The following is a 21,867-nucleotide window of genomic DNA, read 5'->3' as shown; positions in this document are numbered from 1 at the left end:
GGGGCAATGTCATCTGGGACCAAAATGTACTAATGGCATCGACATATTTAATAGGTGATTAATGCCTTTATTATTAGACAAGTATAAGTATTTGTAAACATGTTTTTAAACCGTTAATGTTTTCCAAAGTGCTTGGAAAGTTTGTACACTCTTGGTCAAATCGTTTCTATAGTAAGACTGTTTGTCATTTCCGTGAACTTTTTTTTTTTTGATCTATTCTTTTATTTGAAAGTCATTCTGATTAGAAGATAAACAGAGTATCTTAGCTTATCGGACTGAGCTGAGATGCATACAAGACGGTTTATTGAAACCAACGGTTAGGTCACTTACAACATTTTTGTTAAAGTGTCCTCCAAGGAATAGAAATGTTTGTTTAAATAATCCACCTTTTATTCAGCAATATCTTGCTGGTTTTCTCAATTTTTTTGCTTGCCTACTTTTAAATCAGCTGAAATAACTTCCAGGCCATTACCTCTGTAGTGGTTAACACATTTTTGTGCCATTACTTCTGTATTCTACCTTTGGGTTTTTGTGGCCCAAGTGCATGGTTTTGCACTCGTTGCCATTAAGTATATGTCAATGTTGACATAGTGTATTATAATATACAATAATATTGACTATATATAGAATATTGGCTGAATAAAGTAGATTTTCAGAAATCCGTAGTGCCCTGCTTCCAATTTGGTTTTTATAATATATCCCAACATATCTCTTGATTAAGGTCAAAGTGTGGACCGAAATGTCATTTTATTCAATAAACCACATTAAAAGTAAATCAGAATGCTGCCTTGCCTTTACATCTGTATATATACATACATATTGAGACAAGAACAAGAAGGTGCACCTGGGGTCAAAAAATATATTCTGTATTCATATCTTAGGGCTGGCCTTAGGGAAAGGTTGAACATTTGCTTCATTAGATGGGTGCAAATAAATGTCCCACCTTTCAATATACATATCAAATAGTCCACCAGGTTCCCCTGCTTCAAACTCCGTGCCAGTCAATGTCTTTACTCACTGAGCCGCCCCTTCACAATTAACTATGTTCCTAATCTTTTAAGACCTCTCTCTATTATATTGTCTTACTAACTATATAACTAACCCTTGATTCCAAACAAGACCATATACTATTCAACTCAGCAGACATTAAACATACCAAGTTTTAATACAGAATATGTTTTGACCCCATGCGTGCCTTTTTCTTTTATCGAATCCCTGGTATTGGGAAGACACCATGCCGTGAAAAGATAGCTAAGACGATGAACTGCACAGAGGAACGTTCTCTTCATATACATACATATATTTATGTGTGTGCGTTTGAAAGGATCCCCCAGAAGTGAAAAAAAAACTAAAAAAAGGGAACAGGCGTAATCGGGAATTCTATTCACTTTTTACCCCTTTTAGTTAGTAGTTACAGCAAAATAAACAAAAAGTAGCCTAGGTACTGTTATGGATGGTATTCTTCCACAGCAAGGGGAGCGCGGGTTGTTCACAGCATAATCATGAAAGAATAAAAGAACATGACATAGTGCAACCTGTGTGTATATATCAGAAGTATATAGTGCTGTAAGGTAGTAGCACTCACACTTTTCCCCCAGAAATCAAGCAGTACAGAGACTCTATCTAGCTCTGAAATTAGCAACCTTCAATGGTAGTTTCCAACACGATAATGTGTCCGTGTGATAATCCCTCCTTCCGTGTCATGCAAAAAGGATAAAGACTAGCATGGTGTAGTATATCTAAAAAATGTATTTTAGGACCAGTAGCAAAGATATAAATGCACTCACATTGTAAAATACAATACAGGGAATTGTACGAAATCCCAATCCTTTGGGCATTCAGTCTCCGTTCACGTCCGACACTTCCGGTGTGCACTGCGGTAAGGGCGGGTGTGACGTCACGCTTGGTATCCGGTTGACAGGATCTCTCAACAGGACGCAAGCTCAGATTCTACGCATTTCGTCAGAAGACTTCATCAGGAATCTTAATTACCATTACCCCCTTCTGGTTTATATAGGGTCAACCTCTAATGCATACTTTTAACACCTGATACCAATGTAATCACTTACAATGACTCTAGCCTACTCTCAACAATGATAGTTATATGAATAAACATTATTAACCCCCTACTATCTCTGCAATGCACGTTTAAACAAGATAGTAGGGGGTTAATAAGGTGTGAGTGCTACTACCTTACAGCCCTATATACTTCTGATATATACACACAGGTTGCCCCATGTCATGTTCTTTTATTCTTTCATGATTACGCTGTGAACACCCTTGCTGTGGAGGAATACAATCAAGACATAGACTTCAGAACAGTCTATAAAAGGTTTGTGTTTGATCTGCTTTACAATTAATACACTATTGACATTTGGTGGTGGAAATTATATTTTTATTAATATTTATTCATTGTTCACTTGGTTCACTTTATATATTATTGGTCACTTTATATAGTTAGTTTATTTATTCACTATACCTTATGCACATGATTGATGCACTGGCACTTTGTATAATTAATTAAGGAGCGCCCGATTACATACTTTCGGTCACTGTTATGGATACAAAGATTAAATCTAGTAATATCTAGTGACAGAAGTTGCACTTTACACGTTCTTTTTTTCCGGTTCTTTATGGTTTCTAGCGTAAAACATTTCAGTAGCAAAAGAAAAAAAAGTATCTGAAATGATTACCTGCAATAATCCCCTTGTTTTGCCACTTCAGCGAAAGAGAAAAGGCAGTCAGCAGTTGCTAAATGACTAACAGCTTTACACACCGACTGATAATGTTCGCCAAATTTACTAGAAATAAAATGAAATGTGTTGGGAAATTAACAGTATATACAACACCTTCTACTATAGGAAAGTTTCACTACACAAAGATAATGGTATTACCATAGGAGCTTTGGCTTTTCTAGGAAATACATTTCTTTTTCAAGGCCTAGATGTTAATTCTCAAAGCAGAAAAACCAATAACCTGCTACAGTACAGCAGGTAATTTCAGTGACATCAAATGAAACAAAACAATATGGGAACTTGACAGCAGTTTACATTAAGACAATGATGCACACGGATCAAAGTTAGGCAGTCATTGAACCCTTATGGTAGCTCCTGGCTCAGACAATTGTATATTATTGGAAAACAAAAAATAAGCCTTTTCACAAGTAATGAGCTTTTGTATGTCTTATTCAAGTACTATTACTTTGTAGCTCTCTTAGGGGCGCATGCTTCAAGTGCCGGTACAGGTTATTGCACCCGTTCCGGCATTAATTCCTATTCTCTTGATGCATGTGCCCCATAAACAGTTACACGGTGGAGAAAAACACATCATTTCTACACATAGATATTGCATAAAATGTGACCAAAAGGCTGCAGTATTTTGCATGCGGAAACCATCGTTACAACAAAATTTCAATGCTTTATTTTATGTTAAACAACCTTTAACATTTGGTTTCTGACATTACGAGAAGAATCTATCAAATGGATTCTTAAACCCAATTTTCTTCTACATCCCAGTTGGCTTTCTTAGGGATTATTTGATGGTAGGTAAAGTACATGTACTGCAGTGTCCAAGAGCTACGCCCAGATAAAGCAAATATATAAAGGCCATGTTTAATGTAACACCATTTAAAAAACATTTTTATAACAAAGCCAAAGATTATGTGAAATTATTCACACATGTTTAACATTAACTTTCACAGCAACTTTCAAAAGAATTTTCATGTTGATCCAAAAAAACAAAAACGTAACCTATGAAAAATCCACTCTCTAGTGCTATGAAAATTACTAGAAATCTGTTGTACGCTTTGCATAAAACAGAAAATGGGAAAGATCATTTAGCAGGAACAGACTAGTGTAAAACATTTGCACGGTGTACTGTAGTGCCGACGAGTATTCTAAAACTAATCTGGGGCAATCACCAACAAGACCCAGGTACATGCTGGGTACATGCTGCAACATTTCAGTGACATTTCTGCAGACAGACTAATTGCCCATCAGATTAATAGCGGGGGTCCCTGGCGGTCCCATTCAAACTGAATGGGACTGCTAGGGACCCCTGCTGTGTTAATCCGATGGGCCATTAGTCTCTGCAGAAATGTCACTGAAATGTTTGCAGCATGTACCCAGCATGTACCTGGGTCTTGTTGGTGATAGCCCCAGATTTTCCAAGGCAAGTTTAAGGCAAGTTTTAGAATACTCGTCGGCGCACCTGTATTTCAACAGCATCTGTAAATTCGCATCTGAAGAATGGACCTACTGTACATGATACTGAAATCTCATGACCGTTAGTTCAATGTAAAGCAACGCTGCACTGTGTACCACATCATGTTATAGAACTGTTTTGTGATTGTTTCAGAAACTCACTCAAGAAAATGTAGCCATTCAGTATTGCAGTCAAGGACTAACTGCTCCCGAAGCTGATTCAGATGTCTGTAATTTTCTACAATAAAAGGAGAGTGGAAACGGCTGACAGCTTTTGTACTAAGAGGAAGAGGGGGGGGGGGGGGGAGAAACAAGAAAATAGGAAATCAAGGTTACTAAGCAATCAGTTATGTAATCACTAGGGACAATTAGACCAGGGCTCTTTTTCATTCTTACTGAGCCTTGGAATAAATGGAGTGAAAATACAGAAAGGAAAGTTCCATTATGGTAAAAACTGAAGCTCTATGGATTCAGATATCTTTTCTTATAAATAGAGCACCAGGTTACTATGGTGAAGTGCACAAAGAATGCTTTTAAAAAATATGTAATTATAATATGCATGTTTGGGTACATAAGTACATTTCATAACTTCAACAAGTGAACAATAAATAGCTTCACCACAACTCGTGAATACAAACGTTATGACATCAGCATTTTAATCAACTCATTTTAGTGAGCTATAAATATTCTCACTACATTACAATAATATAGGTTGCAGTAGTAGGATCAAAAGGTAAATCACGGCCAATTAGCTAGATTAGACTCAAACGTGGAAGTTTGAGACTGGTAACTCTGCTCACTTCTTTCTTGTTACATCACAAATGACAAAACTTTTATATGAGGGAAAACGCACAATAAAATCATATCCTTGTGCATGTGAGGGAATCATTACAACCATGGCTCCGCAAATATAAATGAACGCTTACCAAAAAGATAAAAAGCAATGTAATTTGTGATGCTAGCAAAAAGGAGAACAGTGGGCATTTTGGATTTAACAAAAATAGTAAATTATTAGACCGTTACATCCTTTGTGATGCTACCATGTTTGAGTTCTACAATACAAATGTACAGTTAAAACAACAAACTCAAAGCTATTATAGTGCAAAGTACAATACTACACAAATAAGTCTGCAATGCGGTGAAATGGATAGAGTGAACAAGCGGAGTGTGAACAAGAAACAAAACAAAGACTCCAGGACTTTAATATTACGTTTTGCAAATGAAGAGATAGGATGAGCTCTAAATTTGCAATTTGGAGGAGATACATATATAGCTTGTCTGTATGCTCAGTTTTCCTTAACTAAAGTCCGGACCTAAATCGTTTTGTTTTGGAGATGTAATCAATATACATCCCGTTTAGTTGTAGACAACTGGAGACAGCTCTTCGTGTTGCTATTCACACATGAATTAAACAGGAAATGCCAGACAGATTTCAGATTTCTTTGTTTGAAATTCAGCGCCTGTCGGCACAGTGAATGTGTTAAGTTAGTCAGTCTATGTAGAGAGCTGTAAGTCTCAAGCAGGTGCAAGACTGATCCAGCAATATACTGCAATTCATTATAATTGCTCAGTGTTTTATGGCCTTGACCATTCACGACATTATCAAAATTTGGTTATTTTAATATTTTGTTGCAAAATGTAAATGTTCAGTGTGTTCTATTAATAGTTATACTTTGTGATCACTCACTCCTGACTTTTTCGAGAGCTGAGAGAGTGCAATATCAATTGCTGTAGGGAAACCAGATTGTAGTATAATCTCTCATTTATTTAGCAATTAATGATGCAGCAGATAAGAAGTCACTGTATCAGAAATATATGGCCATCTCATTGCCAATTATGAATACTTCAGGGATTCAGCTGATTCTAGTAAATGGAAAAATTCAGTGCGCTTTACTTTGTCAATTAATAGTTGCTTCATTCGCATGCCCCTCAATCCGGGTGTCAGAGGAGGTTTTTGGGTACTGGAACCATCCTTTGCGAATATGTTTGATCATGGCAACTTCGGAAGGAGAAGAAACGGGACCAACAGATTGAATCCCACTTCCCAATCTTGCAAAGGGATACATCTGAAAATCATCATGAATAGCAGCCCCAACCTGATAATACCTCGACAGGTCCATCTGGTAACCTGGTCCTACCTGACTACTATCTACAGCAGTCAAACCTTGATTTTACCTCTAATGCTCAGTATGGATACCTATCCAAATATGATCCTGCCGAATATCGTCCGCATCAGCAAGGTTGGCAAGAATTCTAATGAAGGTAAATATAATATAAAATATGTTATTAACTTTTGTGCCATATGACACAAATAGCCGTAATACTGATCATTGATTGATATGATAAAAATCCTGTGCCCCCCAGTTTGCACACCCCTGATGTATAGTACCTGTATAGTTTAAGCATCCTGTTTTTTTTTATCCAGAATCGATAGCATGCTAACACAACATCCAACATCAACAGCACAAAGCAGAAGATGAGGATGATGGCGTGAGATGTAAAAAAAACCCAATATATTACTGTCCCTTTTATTACTTTTCTACGCTTTTATACACTTTTTATAAATATTCTAATTCACACAATGGTTGGTAGCAGCGAATGTGGGTCAGTAATAATTAGTCTCGGCTATTGAAATGTTTCATTTAAGAGGCGAGTTTTAATGTTTGACTTAAAGTAGCAATACTACAGTACATTGCCCCTTTTCTTTTTTTTCTTATTTTTGTATGTAAAGCATGTGACAATGTATAATTCAGTCTGTAAAATGCTGCAGCTGATATGTAACATTACAGTATATTATAAAGTGTAACACATTATTGTTACAGCTTTCAGAGTAATTGACTATCTGCTGTTTGGAACACAGCAACAGATCTGTTTGTGATACTTTGTTGCCTAAAGACAAAGCTCAAAAAGGTCTGTCAGAGGCTGTTTCAAAAGAGGAAGTGGATATGACTTTCTAAATGGTTGCTGTAGCAAACCAAAGTACATTAAAAAAAAATCATTAAAAATGGCATTAGGAATGAAAAAAAACAGTATCAGCTAATACCACAGAACTAATTTATTACAAAAAACAAAGGATTTTTCACGTTTTGCTGCTTTAAAGGTGTGGAGGCAAGGTGCCTAGGGAAAAGGTTTTAAGATGAGAGAGAGCATTAGAGGTGAAAGGGGTATTATACTCTTTAAACATATCGAGTAACTATTCTATTTCTATTATTTGTGCCCTTTTTTTATAATGTATGGTATTCACAAACCTATTCATTAAGGTCATCATTCATTGATTTGTTGGTTTGCCTTCAAAATGATTTATTATTAGTAGTTTTCAGTTTACATGTATTATAAGTCCCTTTCCCATCATAGAAAGTGTGAACTTCTACAGTACCTCATACTATGTTTTGCGAGACAGGCTATTCAAACGAGAGTCTACCTTTTATTGACCTCTATAACTATGTCAAATGTTTTCCTTTTTGTAAAAAAAACAAACAAAAAAAATCTTAATTTTGTATTAATAACAAACATTAAAAACAATGTTATTTTACAACTAAATTGACAATGTTTTACTATTGTGTATTATCATTTTAATAATTTGCTTTTGCATAAATGTTGGATACATTTCTATATAGTACAATATATTTCATGCTAGCAACAGTCAATGTAGATGTATTTAATCTGCACTTGATTACAATCCTAAAAAATAATCTTATGCCATTATTGCTTAGCCCTCATGTACTTAATTCAAAAATAGAAATATTTTTGCATGCTTATTTGTACCTACATACTTCTATTTTATAATGAAAGCATACTTTCCGCAATTATAGGAGACACTAATTAGCCTTTAGCAAAAGCAAAGCTATTAAATAAAAACATTTTAATTTGAAATTAAATGTCAAAATATTAAAGCAGCCGTTCCCCTGCTAGATTGCTTTACCCCCTGACCCCTCTCCTTTTTATTTTTTTACACAGGTGGGAAGTGGGGGTCTCCAGAGCTGAACCGTGTTAATTTTAGCTTCCCTGACCCCCTGATTCCTGAGATAGATACTTACACTTACAGGTAACATCCAGTACCGTTCCCTCCAGGGGAAGCAAAATAGCACTTGAAATCTCCTACAATACACGGCCAATAAGAAGTCACAACGACATCTGTTTCTCTCTTCCTATTGGTGCGCTTGAAACAAGGGATTTAAACAACCTGGAAGTACTGGCGCTAGAATGCCTCGTATATATCTCGTATATATCTCAGGAGCCAGGGGATGCTCTGGGAACCCCCAGCTTCCCACCTATATAAAACAAAGGGAGGGTCTAGAGGAAGGAACTGCTCTTTAAAATGGTAGAAACGTTTATAGATTGGTAAAAAAACATGGAAGATGGAAACATTAATGACAAATCTGAGGATTGTGCAAACGAGCTTAGAAGCCCTAAGTGGGTGACAGAAGGAAAGGTTTTAAGAAGGACAATGGAAGGTGCATATGCTGTGTTACACTAAATGTTATACTAGAATTTTACCTTCAAATCTGCATATACAGTACATATTGTTTAAGGCAACAGGGAGAATGTTTTAACATACCCATTAACGTTAATCCAGTCCGACGGCACACAAGACACCAAGGAACTCTTGACTTCTATTAAAAACTAACAGAAAAATATAATAGTTGATGCATGTGGTAATTGTTTGTAAGGCTTGTTTTAGCATATGTCAGACTGTTTTCTATACATAAATATTGAACTTCATAGCCCATAAATTCTATTAAGCAAAGTTTCCACATGCATGAATTCAGTATGATCGATAGTGACAGAAAAGGTTGCAAAGCTGTTGTTACATAGTTAGGCTATAAAATGTTGAAAGACAAAAATAAATGAAAACAAGAGTATCGTACATTTCCCCCAAAATGCCTCAAGACTGATGATTTTATTAACAGTGCAATTAAAAGCATGAAAACAAGCGTTGTCTTCGCTCAATCCCTGGAAAAACATCCATAGAGGTTATCACTTTCATTTTAATAAGCCCGCAGTTAATCAGTTTGTCCTTGATCACCTTTTTGGAGGATATTTTTGTGCGCTCATTAGTTGTGATTTATAGGTGATTATTATTTATTGCAGTCGTTTAATTCTATACAATGTAAGATACAGTAAATCTTTGGAAATATCTGTCAGTGCCACCAATATGGTGTATTTCTTTGCAGTGCATACTGTGTCTATATTCTGGCATGTTACAATATTCACATGTAAAAATGCTATAGACATTGTCCTAGCAGTAAAGCCTTTCTGCAATTACATGTCACCTTGTGAGTATATGTTCAAAGGAAATCTCTGCCAGGGACAAAGTAAACGAAGGCCAACAACATATTTAAGGGGTTACTTCTGGGTTATTGGTGCCTTTTCTTTTACCCAAATCTGATACCCATAAGTATTTTCATTTTCTTTTAAAGTTAACCAAAAACCAGAAAAATCCCAATTGCTCAACCTAAAGTATCACCCCACATGTAGGTGTACCTAAAGGATATAATGATATACAGTACAAAACAAAGAACTCAAACAAAGCCCCTTATATGGAGCACTAACTACTATTGGGGGAAATATACTGGAATATACCTAGAGATATAAATATCTCAAAAACAAAGTAATTGCAGAGAAAGAAACAAGACATACTGCTGAATTTAGGAAAAGGTTCCCAATGTGTGTATATATATATATATATATATATATAAATATATATATATATATATATATATATATATATATGTTCAAAATGTACTTTTAATATAGCTCAAAATATATAAAATAGTATTCACATATAACCAATTCAAGAATAAAAAAATAAAAAATAAAACTGGTAAGGAAGGGATCCTGTGCTCGTTAAATACTAGTGGTAGATACACCGAAATAACAAGGAGGCAAGGAGTCTAGCAAAGGGAGGAAAGCAAGAGGTTTGTACCGGATAAACCAGTGTTTTTAAACCTTTTTTAAGTTAAGGAACCCCAGAATTCGATTGTAAAATTCTAGGGAACCCCAACCCTCGTCCCCTGCCTCCCCCCCCCCTGCTTGCGCGAGAGTGCACACACACCCACACACACGTTAAGGGCTGACTGCGCAGTCTTACCCGATCCTTCCTCTCCCTCCCGTCAGCAGGAAGTTGACGTGACTTCCGGCACCGACCGGGGAAGGGAGAAGCTCTGCAGAGCTCCGGAGCCACCAGGTCACTGTTATGCGGAGTGCCGCTTTGCCACCGGGCCTGTGACAGCTGGGAGAGTTGTCCCAGCTCTCCCTCCCTGGCAGCCGCGGGACCCCCGTGGGGTGCTCACAGAACCCCGGTTGAAAATCACTGAGATAGACACTAGAATAGCTACTGTGGTTATATGAAAAAAGTATCACACACTAAGAGACAAGTAAGTGTATCCAACAGGCAGAAGAAAAGCACATGTAAAAAGTCTGCTGCTACCTAATTGCAACAGTTGTATGTTTTTTTTATAATTGTGATGTAATTGTTCCACGTTAAAGGAGCAATCCAAGCAATATCCTACGTGTTTTCTTTTTAAAATAAATCTGCTCGGTAGGATTAGATAATATTTTTTTTTTTTTTTTTAACTCTTAATGCCATTTTATTGAGTTTTAATATAATGAGCATCCTTTTGATTTCTATAGCAGGTTATAGCCCGCCCACCCAGCAATAGAAGATCGTTGTAACACTTTCCTGTTTGTGATAATTTGTTGCCAATATTCCCAGCAGTTTGAGCTGCAAACTGTAACAATAGATACTGTTACCTTACTGATAAAAGAACACATTGTAGCCGCTGAGTTACACTGATTGAACAATTGATTGAAACGGAAAGGCCGCCATTTAGTGAATTCTGGGAAGCAGGATGTTTGCTGATTGATTACGGTTCAACGAATAGATCGGCAGCTTAGGTAATTAGTTTTTAATGAAAGGAAATCAAAGGCTGCATATATTAAAACTATATATACTGTATATATACAGCTGCGACCGCCTTTATCCTAATGCAGCTATAGCCGCGTTGCTCTGATAACCTCGGCCAGATGCGGTCTGTTTTGTTTTTTTCCGGAGCGGTTTCCGGTATGTTAGCGGTCGGATTTTTAGAGCGGTCTGCAATACTGCAATACCGTCTAAAAACACAGGTAGGCGTTCCCGAGATGTTGTCTTAATAGTCTAATAGCAATTCAACCTACAGTACAGCCGTACATTTTCTGCAAGTCTGTGTGTGCGCGTGCAGTAATTGTAAATTGGAAGATTTATACAGTATTACAAAAATATATCGTCGCGTCTTCTTCGAATATAAAATTATCACATTTCTCTATGTATTTTTTAGTAATCAATACTTTTACTTATTTTCATACTGTTTTTATATTATGCGCATGCGTGTACTGTACAGTATGTCTCATTTGAACATTGTTGAAACGCATAGGCGTGTTACAGTATCACATATATATATTTTTTTTAAGTGCCGCTTGGTTTGCCTCTTTAATTGAGTTTGAACAACAATCTGTGTCTATCAATTGTATTGTATTGTATGTCTTTATTTATATAGCGCCATTAATGTACATAGCGCTTCACAGTAGTAATACACGTGGTAATCAAATAAATAACAGATAATATAAATAACAGATCATGGGAATAAGTGCTTTAGACATAAAAGTAACATTAAGGAAGAGGAGTCCCAGATGCGAGGAGCTTACAGTCTAATTGGTAGGTAGAGAGAACGTACAGAGACAGCAGGAGGGAGTTCTGGTAATTGCGTCTACAGGGGGCCAAGCTTTATGTATCATGTGTTCAGAATATCCACAGTGCTATTCATATGCTTCTTTAAGCAAGTGTCTTAAGTTGGATCTTAAAGGTGGATAGAGAGGGTGCTAGTCGGGTACTGAGGGGAAGGGCATTCCAGAGGTGTGGGGCAGTCAGTAAAAAAGGTTTAAGGTGGGAGAGGGCTTTAGATACAAAGGGGGTAGAAAGAAGACATCCTTGAAAAGAACGCAAGAGTCTGGATGGTGCATAACGAGAAATTAGGGCTGAGATGTAAGGAGGGGCAGAGGAGTGTAAAGCTTTAAAAGTGAGGAGAAGAATGAAGTGTGAGATGCGGGATTTGATCGGAAGCCAGGAGAGGGATTTCATGAGGGGAGATGCTGAGACAGATCTATGAAAGAGTAGAGTGATTCTGGCAGCAGCGTTTGGTATAGATTGTAGGGGAGACAGGTGAGAGGCAGGAAGGCCGGACAGCAGGAGGTTACAGTAATCAAGACGGGAGAGAATGAGGGAGTTTTAGCAGTCGAGCAACAGAGGAAAGGGCGTATCTTAGTTATATTGCGGAGGAAAAAGCAACAGGTTTTAGAAATGTTTTGAATGTGAGGGGCGAATGTGAGAGAGGAGTCGAGTGTGACCCCTAGGCAGCGTGCTTGGGCAACTGGGTGAATGATCGTAGTTCCAACAGTAATGTGGAAGGAGGTAGTAGGGCCAGGTTTGGGAGGAAGTATGAGGAGCTCTGTTTTAGCCATGTTGAGTTTAAGGCGGCAGAGGGCCATCCAGGATGATATAGCAGAGAGACATTCAGAAACGTTGGTTTGTACAGCAGGTGTAAGGTCGGGTGTTGAAAAGTATATTTGTGTGTCGTCAGCATAGAGGTGTGATAATTAAACCCAAAAGATGTTATTAGGTCACCTAGAGAGAGTGTATACAGAGAAAAGAGAAGAGGTCCCAGGACAGAGCCCTGGGGTACCCCCACAGAGAGATCAATAGAGGAGGAGGTGTTAGCAGAAGAGACACTGAAAGTACGATGGGAGAGGTAGGATGAGTTCCAGGATAGAGCTTTGTTCCGAATGCCAAGAGTATGGAGAATGTGAAGGAGAAGAGGGTGGTCCACGGTGTCAAATGCTGCAGAGAGGTCGAGTAATATGAGCAGAGTGTAATGACCTCTGCCTTTGGCAGCATGGAGGTCGTCAGTAATTTTAGTGAGGGCTGTTTCCGTGGAGTGAGCATATCGAAGAATGATTCATGGAAACAGGCTATATAGTAGGCTCCTATAATAACCAATGGAGGAATACGAGTATGATTTTCTGAAAACACTGGCACATGTTGCATGAAAAAGAAGGGCTCCGGCGCAACTGCGCATGACAAAAGTCCAGACTGCTTCCGGATGAATATGAAAAAAACTTTATTGGCACATAACACACTTGGGCTACACCACGATCTCCCCCTCAACGCGTTTCACGCTCTAGTGCAGCGCTTCGTCTTGGAGTGGTAGTAGGCTCTCTTTAAAAAAAAGACTAGAAGCGTGTGGTGAAATCGACTCCTAGATGTCAACTTCTTGATAGTAGGGAGAATCCCAGAAATTCACAGAAAGTTATTCAATTCATAGGCTCCTATAATAACCAATGGAGGAATATGAGCATGATTTTCTGAAAACACTGGCACATGTTGCATGAGGATGAAAACCGTAAGCAGGTGTTGAGACCATATACTACTAAAGTGCGTATGCGTACTAGGAACCTGAAAGATAGGCTGGTGCACAGCCACTATTCCGAGACACCAAAGATGATGTGGCTGGTGAAAAGAATGCTGGGTTCCTTCCCTAAGTTCAGCAGTTTGTGTTCACTCTTGCTTCTTTCTCTGCCATGGCTATTTCTTTGTCTTTGAGATATTTATATCTCTAGGTACAGTATTGTGACAGGGTGAATGAACGTCACCAGCCATAGACCTGGCAAACCTATGTTTAGGCTTGCATTGCAGCAGTGACGAGGTTAAGTTTCAGGTGGGAAGGGCTGCTTAATTAGTCTGACCCCAGCTGCACACAAGGTGTTTTAAAAACCCCAGGCTGTACACACATTTATTTATTTGTAAAATATTTTACCAGGAAATAATACATTGAGAGTTACCTCTCGTTTTCAAGTATGTCCTGGGCACAGAGTTAAGACAAATAATACATGGTTACAAATACAGTTACATAAATGAACAGGACATATATACAAGACATTGCATGCAGAGAAAGAAAATATATATTATGGGCGTATGAAACAGTTACAGACCAGATTAAAGTATGAGACAGCCTTAGATTTGAAAGAACTTAAACTGGTGGTGGATGTGAGAGTCTCTGGTAGGTTGTTCCAGTTTTTGGGGTGTACGGTAAGAGAAGGAGGAACGGCCGGATACTTTCTTGAGCATTGGGACCATGAACAGTCTTTTGGAGTCTGATCTCAGGTGATAAGTGCTGCATGTGGTAGGGGTGAGGAGCTTGTTCAGATAGTTGGGTAGCTTGCCCATAAAGAATTTAAAGGCAAGACAGGAAAGGTGAACTTTGCGCCTAGACTCTAGTGATGACCAATCTAGTTCTTTTAGCATTTCGCAGTGATGTGTGTTGTAGTTGCATTGGAGAACAAAATGACAAATTGAATTGTAGAGGGTGTCAAGTTTGCAAAGGTGGGTTTGAGGTGCTGAGCCATATACTATGTCTCCATAGTCAATAATTGGCATTAGCATCTGCTGTGCGATACGCTTTCTGACCAGGAGACTTAGGGAGGATTTGTTCCTGTAAAGTACCCCTAGTTTGGCATACACTGGCGACACACTTTATTCGAGCTCGGCTAGTCCCACGAATTCGGGTATACCCGGGTGTATTGAGGTTTGTGACTGTTTTCTGCCCGAGTGCATTGAGTTATTTTCCGGCAGGGATTGAAGCATTTTATTCCCGCTGGCTGCAATACTGCACAGTACATATATATATACTGCATTACAATTCATGAATTTATGCCATCTGGTAGACGCGCGAAGCATTGCAGCCTATTAAATCCTAATCATTATCATTTAACAGATCAGCCGCCCATCAGCCAGGCATGAACCCAGGCTGGGAAGGCAAATGCAAAGGGGCTTGTCAGAGGTGAGGAGCGGCGCATTCCAGGTATCTGCCAGGTACATACCGGGTATTTGCTCGAATAAAGTGTGTCGGTGCAGTAGGTCTTGGTTGTCAGGGTATCAATGTGCATTCTGAATGTTAAGTGGGAGTCAAACCATAAGCCCAGGTATTTAAAACTAGTGACAGGGGTTAGGGTGGTGTTAGCGTTGGTTCTAATCAGGAGCTCAGTCGCTGGAAGCTTTAAAAATTTAGTCTTGGTCCCAAATACCATTGTTACAGTCTTGTCAGTGTTTAAAAACAGTTTCTTGTGGGAAATCCAGTTTTCGAGTCTCAAAAAGTCAGACTGAAGTATGTGTTGAAGGTCAGAGAGGCTATGGCTGTGTGCATATAGGATTGTGTCATCTGCATACATGTGTATTGAGGCTTCCTTACAAGCTGTGGGAAGATCATTAATGAACACTGAGAAGAGTAGGGGGCCCACAACAGAGCCTTGCGGGACACCACAGGTGATATCCAGGGGGTTGGAGTTAGAGCCTGAGATGGACACATGTTGGGATCTTCCTGATAGGTAGGACTGAAACCAGTTTAAAGCATGCTTCCCTATTCCAGAGCTCTGGAGTTTGTAAAGCAGGATAACATGATCAACTGTATCAAAAGCCTTTGAAAAATCTAGGAATACTGCACCAGTGAGTTGTCCCCATTCCATACCACACTGGATTTCATTGCAAACTTTTAGCAGGGTAGTTACGGTGGAGTGTTTGGGACGAAAGCCAGATTGGAATTGGCTAGGGAAATTTGTCTTGGTATAGTAACCACATGCAAGCTAGCTAGTCAGGAGACAGGACTGAAATACTGAAGAGATTACTGCTATAAGGTCTGTTTTTCAAAGTACATGTGTGATGAAGTGTCTGTGTCCTGCATGCTGAAGAGAAGCTGCCTTGTTTTCTATGCTGAAGAGAAGCTATTTTATTTTTTTCTGCTGAAGAGAAGCTATTTTGTTTTTGTGTGCTGTATATTTCTAAGGCTCAATAAAGAAGCCTCATCAAGAGAATCCGCGTGTGTGGTTGCATGTACCCTGCAACAAGTATATACCAATATATTTTGTCTCCATAGTAGTTAGTGCACAACATAAAATTATTTTTTTTAGCCCTTTTGGGTTCTTGTTTTGGGTTTCTATATTCTTTTTAAGTTAGTAGGTGAACATGGTGAACATGGTGAACATCCCATATTTTATACATTTCTATAAACTGCACAGCATATTCATTTTTTAAAGGTTACAATGTTTTCCTTTAAGCATCAATAGTAAGTAGCCTTACAGTTATAATCTAACAAGTTGTTCATTAAAATATATTTTTTGTATCCTAGTGAACAGTTGTCATAAGTATTTTTTCAACCTAATCACCCAAACAAGAATGACTTTATCAAGGATAGGGTTAGTTAAACTGCCAGAATACAAATAGTTACTAGTTTCCAATAGATAATGATATCCACCTACTGCAGTGCGTTTCTGGCCCTTTAATCGAGACTCAAATTCATTCATTACTATTTGGTCAAGGGTAACTTTTACTAGCCCAAGCACTTTTTAAATTCAATAGTTGTCAACCAATACAATAAGTTTAAGGCAACTGGTTTGTAAAATCCAGAGGAGGAACTAGGTATTTTTATACCTGTGGCAAGTTCCACCAACTGCATCCCCCCTCCATTTCTTTCCACTCCCCTCCCTCCCTCCATCCATTTGTTTCCCTCCCTCCCTCTCCATCCATTTATTTTCCCTTCCCTCCCCGCCAATCAATCCATCTCTTTCCCCTCCCCCTCCTGCCTCCATCCATTTATTTCCCCTTACCCTCCATCTTTTCCCCTTTTCCTCCAACTATCTCTTTCCCCTCTCCCTCCATTATTATATATAATTAATGAGCTAGAGAATATTGGCTACCAGAGTTAGAAAGAGGCAGAAGTTGAATTTGCTAATGCCAGTTCTTGGTTTACTCTATTCCACCAAAAAAGTGGGTAGGTTCTGAGTAATTGAATCTTCCACCACAAACAAATGTTCTGTTTATTTGTTTGGTTAAGTAGAGGTGCCTCATCCGTGGGATCTTGATGAAATCCAACTTTTAAGCTTCATCAATGAAGGTGGTATAATGATGAAGTGGAGAGGCACTCCTATATACAGTACTCTGTACTTAACTCTGGCTTGCTAGTATATGCTATATTTATCTATCTACTACTGCTGCTTAAATGAAGTATTTACACACAATTCTATATCAGAGAGCTGTGCTGCCCATGGACACAGTCTCCCTAAGCACTCTGACTTGCCACCGCACACGCCTCTCAGATGAGCCGACGTCACCAGGATGTGACGTCAGACGTACCCGACGTATGTTTCACCTGCTCGGCTTCATCGGGGGGGGGGTAGGTTCCAAGTTAACGGTCTGTGATCTTTATACTGGTCGTTGTCATGGACACTAAATCAAGCTACTTTCCCAATGGTTCTCACAGCTTTGTGTTCATCTCCTCTCCGTCCATTTTTTCCTCCTCTCCATACATTTCTTCTCCTTTCCCCTCCATCCATTTCTTTCCTCCTCTCCCCTTCCCTCCATCCATCTCTTTCCTCCTCTCGCCTCCATCCATTTCTTTCCTCCTCCACCTCCATTTCTTAAATTTGAGCTTGATTTGATTTTTTTCATTTTTACTGCATGGACCAACATAATAATTTGTCATGTACTGCAGTTCTACATAAGCTCCCAAGACCTCAACCAGTCTTCTGATGTACAGTACACCTCAGATCTCAAAAGCTTATATACAACTACAGATGCAACGGCCGTTATTCGTACATACTGTATCACGGAGCAGTTTTCGTGTGCGCTGTGTTACTCCACGCGGCCAATTTGTTTGAATTTCATGGATCCCGATTTCTTTGGGTGCAATTCTTTGCGTTTCCAGGGCAGAAATGAATGAATTGTAATGTGTACAGTACAGTACTGTGTCAATTTGCAGGTGTTTAAATACCAGAACACTAAAATGCCATTTTCTGCACTCGATAAAACGCGAGTCAACACGCGGTCATGACGCGCCATGACATGGGTATTCCGAGGTATACAACGTGTGATGTGTCCGAATTACGGCCGCTGCATCTGTACTTCTATGAAGAACTACTACAGTATGTTGACCCTTGGAAAATATAACATCTTGCAGTAAATGTACACTTCTGTGGGACCAAAAAGGCTTCTGCGCTATGAGAATTCTAAATTCCATAAGGAATTATATTTGTGCAGATGAGCCTCTAATAAGAATAAACACATTAATGGTTAAGTAGAACCAATATGCATGACCTGAGCAATTATGCTACACAAACTAATGCAGTGTGATTGTCTCTCATGTAAAAAATATGAAGACTATATGCTGCAAATCTCCTTAATGAGGCGTCATTATTTAATTTCTGAAAGCACTGGAGCTTTTATAAAGCAAAGGTCAGAGAATTGATATGCAGCAAAACACATTTATTACCTCTTGTCCAGATACAGAAGTATAAGATGCGGAGGGATCCTTTATTATTCTACGTATGTCTCTCAGATGCCCCTGTATTTGTGATAGCACCTCCTGGATCTCTAACTTCCTTTGTCTTATTTTAGGAAATTCTGTGAGGTCCTTGAATAATTCGGTTTTATTTCCAGTCCTAGGAGAAACAATATATTTAAGTGCAGCATTTCACTTGTACAACACCACCCATTTTCTTCTTGTTGCTAGAATAAGCAGGGTTTACGTATCAAGGCAAAAGTGGAGCAATTTTGGGACAAAATAACTGCACCATAAAAGAAAAATCACATTGCTCTCAAATGTTTTTCTTTCTTACAGTACATTACAGTACATACAGTATGGTGCAGGTTCTCCCCCTCCCCAACACCATAATTGCACCACCTCGCCTTGACACATACACACCCATACGGTTTGAACATGTTTCTATTAAGGGTCCTAAACATTCATAATAAAAGAGCAAATCAAAAATGTCATTAGGTATAGAACTGTAAGGAATCGGGCCACATCCCCTGCGGCGTGACCCCTCCTTACCCACTACCAGCACTGCAGCGGCTGCTGCCCCCGCCCCCACCCATGCCGCCGCCCAGCGCATACCTTGAACTCCGCCGGCCACCATCTTAGATTCTGGCGCTGGTGTTACAGAGCGTGCGCTTCCTTCTAGGATTTATAGCGCGCGCATTATGCCTGTCTCCGCCACCCGCTCGGCATGGGAGTCTTCACCACGTCTCCAGCACTCTCAGCTGTGCTCTACTACTTCCTGGTCTCTCAGCCACTCACGTGCAGCTCCTCGACACGCCCCCGCCATGCCCCTCGTCCGGATTGGTCATTGCCACTTTAAATATCCTGCTTTGCTTTTACTTCCTTGTTCTGCATTGCTCCTTGCTACCTGTGTTGCCTGGAACCTGTGTCGTGCTCTCTTTGTGTTTATTTCCTACAGCTATTGACCCGGCTCGTCTGAAAACCCCCTCTGGCTCCTGAACTCAGCTTTCCTACCGACTACTCTACCTCTAAGACCCTCGGACTCAGCTACGGATTTTGACTACGGAACTTTCTATATCCTCGGACTCGGCAAGTACTTGACCATTCTTTATCTACATCCAAGCCTGGCCACGCTACTACGCCACATCCCGGACACACCCCTTCTGCTGTCGGTGCGTATACTCTACATCCCACCTTAGTACAGGGAACTGTTCTGTTCTGCGGGCTGCACAGCGTGACAAGAGCGCTGGCACAGTATAATTCAAATCTATAATGAATATCTGCACTGAAGATCTTACAATTCTCTATCTGGTGACTGTGGTATACAGAGATGTGGCATTAGGTCTTGAGCAAGGAGAAATCTCTCTGTCAAAGCATTAAAGGGTTGTAATGCTAAATCAAAACAATAATAATCATTGCATTTTCTGCTTTCTGACACAGGGTACAAATGATCCCCCACATTCTAGATTTCGAGGAAGATTGAGCTGAAGGAGTTCCAACACTTCCAAACTCAGTGATAAGTTTGTATAATATAATATCTTATATATGGCTGCATACTTACAACTTTAATGTGTACATAAAGTCCCCTTCAATTGGTACCTAATAAATATTATGCACAAATAGGCTATCGACAAGACACTGTTTAGCTTTCCTGTTTGAATGTAACACATTAAAAAAAACAATCCCGGTTGCTCACTTTTTCCCTCTGAACTGAAGGGGATCTGGATCAGTAATGCATTACCTGATTCCTGTGGTGTTAAGGACGTACATATTATTTTTGTATCCCACATTTTACACGATTGGAACTAGAGGGTCCATTCAGAGCTGAATAGCTCTGAATATTCAGGACTAAAGGGTCCTGTACAGAGCTATGCTATTTTTAGCTACGAGGACTCTAGTTCCAAAGATACTTACCAGTGATGTTATTGGGTTTAAAATGTCTGCCACATCTTGGGCCTATAGAACAGCTACATACAGCTGAACCCCGTTATAATGCGGTGCTCGGAGTCCACCCGATGCGATCGCGTTATAACTGGGATCGCGGGGGGAAAATGACCGCCGCAATCATGGCGCTAGTAATGAGGAGGGTGATTTAAATGCTGACTATTTTAATGTGGACCGCAACTAATTTAAGTAACTAAATGAAAGCTGTAATGAATTGGTACTAAACTTCACCAGGTCTGTGACTGAGCTTAATTGTTAATTTCTAAGTGCCAAGCTACAATAAGTTTCAGTGGGGCTAAAGTATTATTGATAGCTTAAAGTAAGGTTTCTCTAATAGATATTTCTTTTTTGACGTGATGGAGTTCATAGTTGGATTTTATAGGGTGTGAGTGTGTGTGTGTGTGTGTCCATTAGCAATAAAGCTTAGGGGGGAAAAAATAAAAAATAAAAAAAAAATGTAAAAAAAATTCTTTTGTATTTTTTTTTATTGAGATGTTCTAAATCAGGAGCCATGCTCAGTCCGTGTTATAAGCGGATCCACGTTGTAGAGGGACGCACTAGAACGGGGTTGAGCTGTAATTATTGACTGCCGCATTCTATTGGACAGCCATTAAATCCCCTTTAAAAAACAGTAAGTAATACTGGTAAATTCACCTGTAAGTTTTGGGAACCGAGGGATCCGCCAGAGCTGAAAATAGCACAGATCAGCTCTGGGGGGCTCATGGTTCAGATCCTGTAATAAAAAAAAGGAGGCAGAGGAGTTACTTAGGAAGGATTGCAGCTTTAGGCAGCGTCCACACTGCTGCTGAGCACGCTTGGCGCACTCACTTCAGTTAAAATCAATCTGTACGGCCACGCTCATGCAAGCTCGTGAGCGTGCACGTCTCCCAAGCTAGGCACTTGGGAGACAGAGCAAATTGATTTTCGAGTGCACTGAATGGTTGCTGATGCGTCATGTGACCCATCAGTGCCAGTCACTGCACACAGCAACCCCCCACCCCCCCTACACACACAGCCACATAAGTCACACACTTACACCGAAATAGCCCCGATGCAACCAATGACATGCCCCCGGCGACACCCACCACTTGCAGGACAGCCTGTGCTCATGCATGGAGAGTTGGTGACGTCATTTTTCATGTCACAGAAAGCTGCAGAGATATTGCTGCTTTAATTTAATTTACCTTCATCCTGGCTTGTCTAGTAGCAAAAATAAGAAGCAGCAATGTTCCGAGAGCTCTCTTTAAGTAAGATTTTTTTAATTGTATAATTTAGACCTGTTTTCTAAAACAAAACCAGAAGCAAATTACATTTTAAGTTCAAGTTCAGAAACTTCAACCCACACATTATATAGAAAGAAC

At 39.4% G+C, this 21,867-nt stretch overlaps 1 protein-coding gene across 4 annotated transcripts in view; it reads right to left on the bottom strand.

The window, feature by feature from the left end:
• The window catches only part of MSH3 (mutS homolog 3), a 239,535-nt gene that overhangs the window by 56,819 nt on the left and 160,849 nt on the right, over positions 1 to 21,867 (bottom strand). For 3 of the 4 annotated variants that reach the window (XM_075592301.1, XM_075592316.1, XM_075592307.1), the window contains 4 exons: positions 18,554 to 18,722; positions 8,761 to 8,825; positions 4,365 to 4,481; positions 2,694 to 2,801 (listed from right to left, as the gene is read on the bottom strand). In XM_075592301.1, coding sequence (XP_075448416.1) covers positions 2,694 to 2,801; positions 4,365 to 4,481; positions 8,761 to 8,825; positions 18,554 to 18,722 — 459 coding nt within the window. The remainder of the gene's footprint in view (positions 1 to 2,693; positions 2,802 to 4,364; positions 4,482 to 8,760; positions 8,826 to 18,553; positions 18,723 to 21,867) is intronic. The other variant, XM_075592324.1, reaches the window with a different exon arrangement.

This window comes from Ascaphus truei, chromosome 1 (genome assembly GCF_040206685.1).
Source record: "Ascaphus truei isolate aAscTru1 chromosome 1, aAscTru1.hap1, whole genome shotgun sequence".
NCBI lineage: Eukaryota > Metazoa > Chordata > Amphibia > Anura > Ascaphidae > Ascaphus > Ascaphus truei.
Note: the sequence above shows the minus strand (reverse complement) of the source record. Positions and strands in the feature narration are given on the sequence as shown.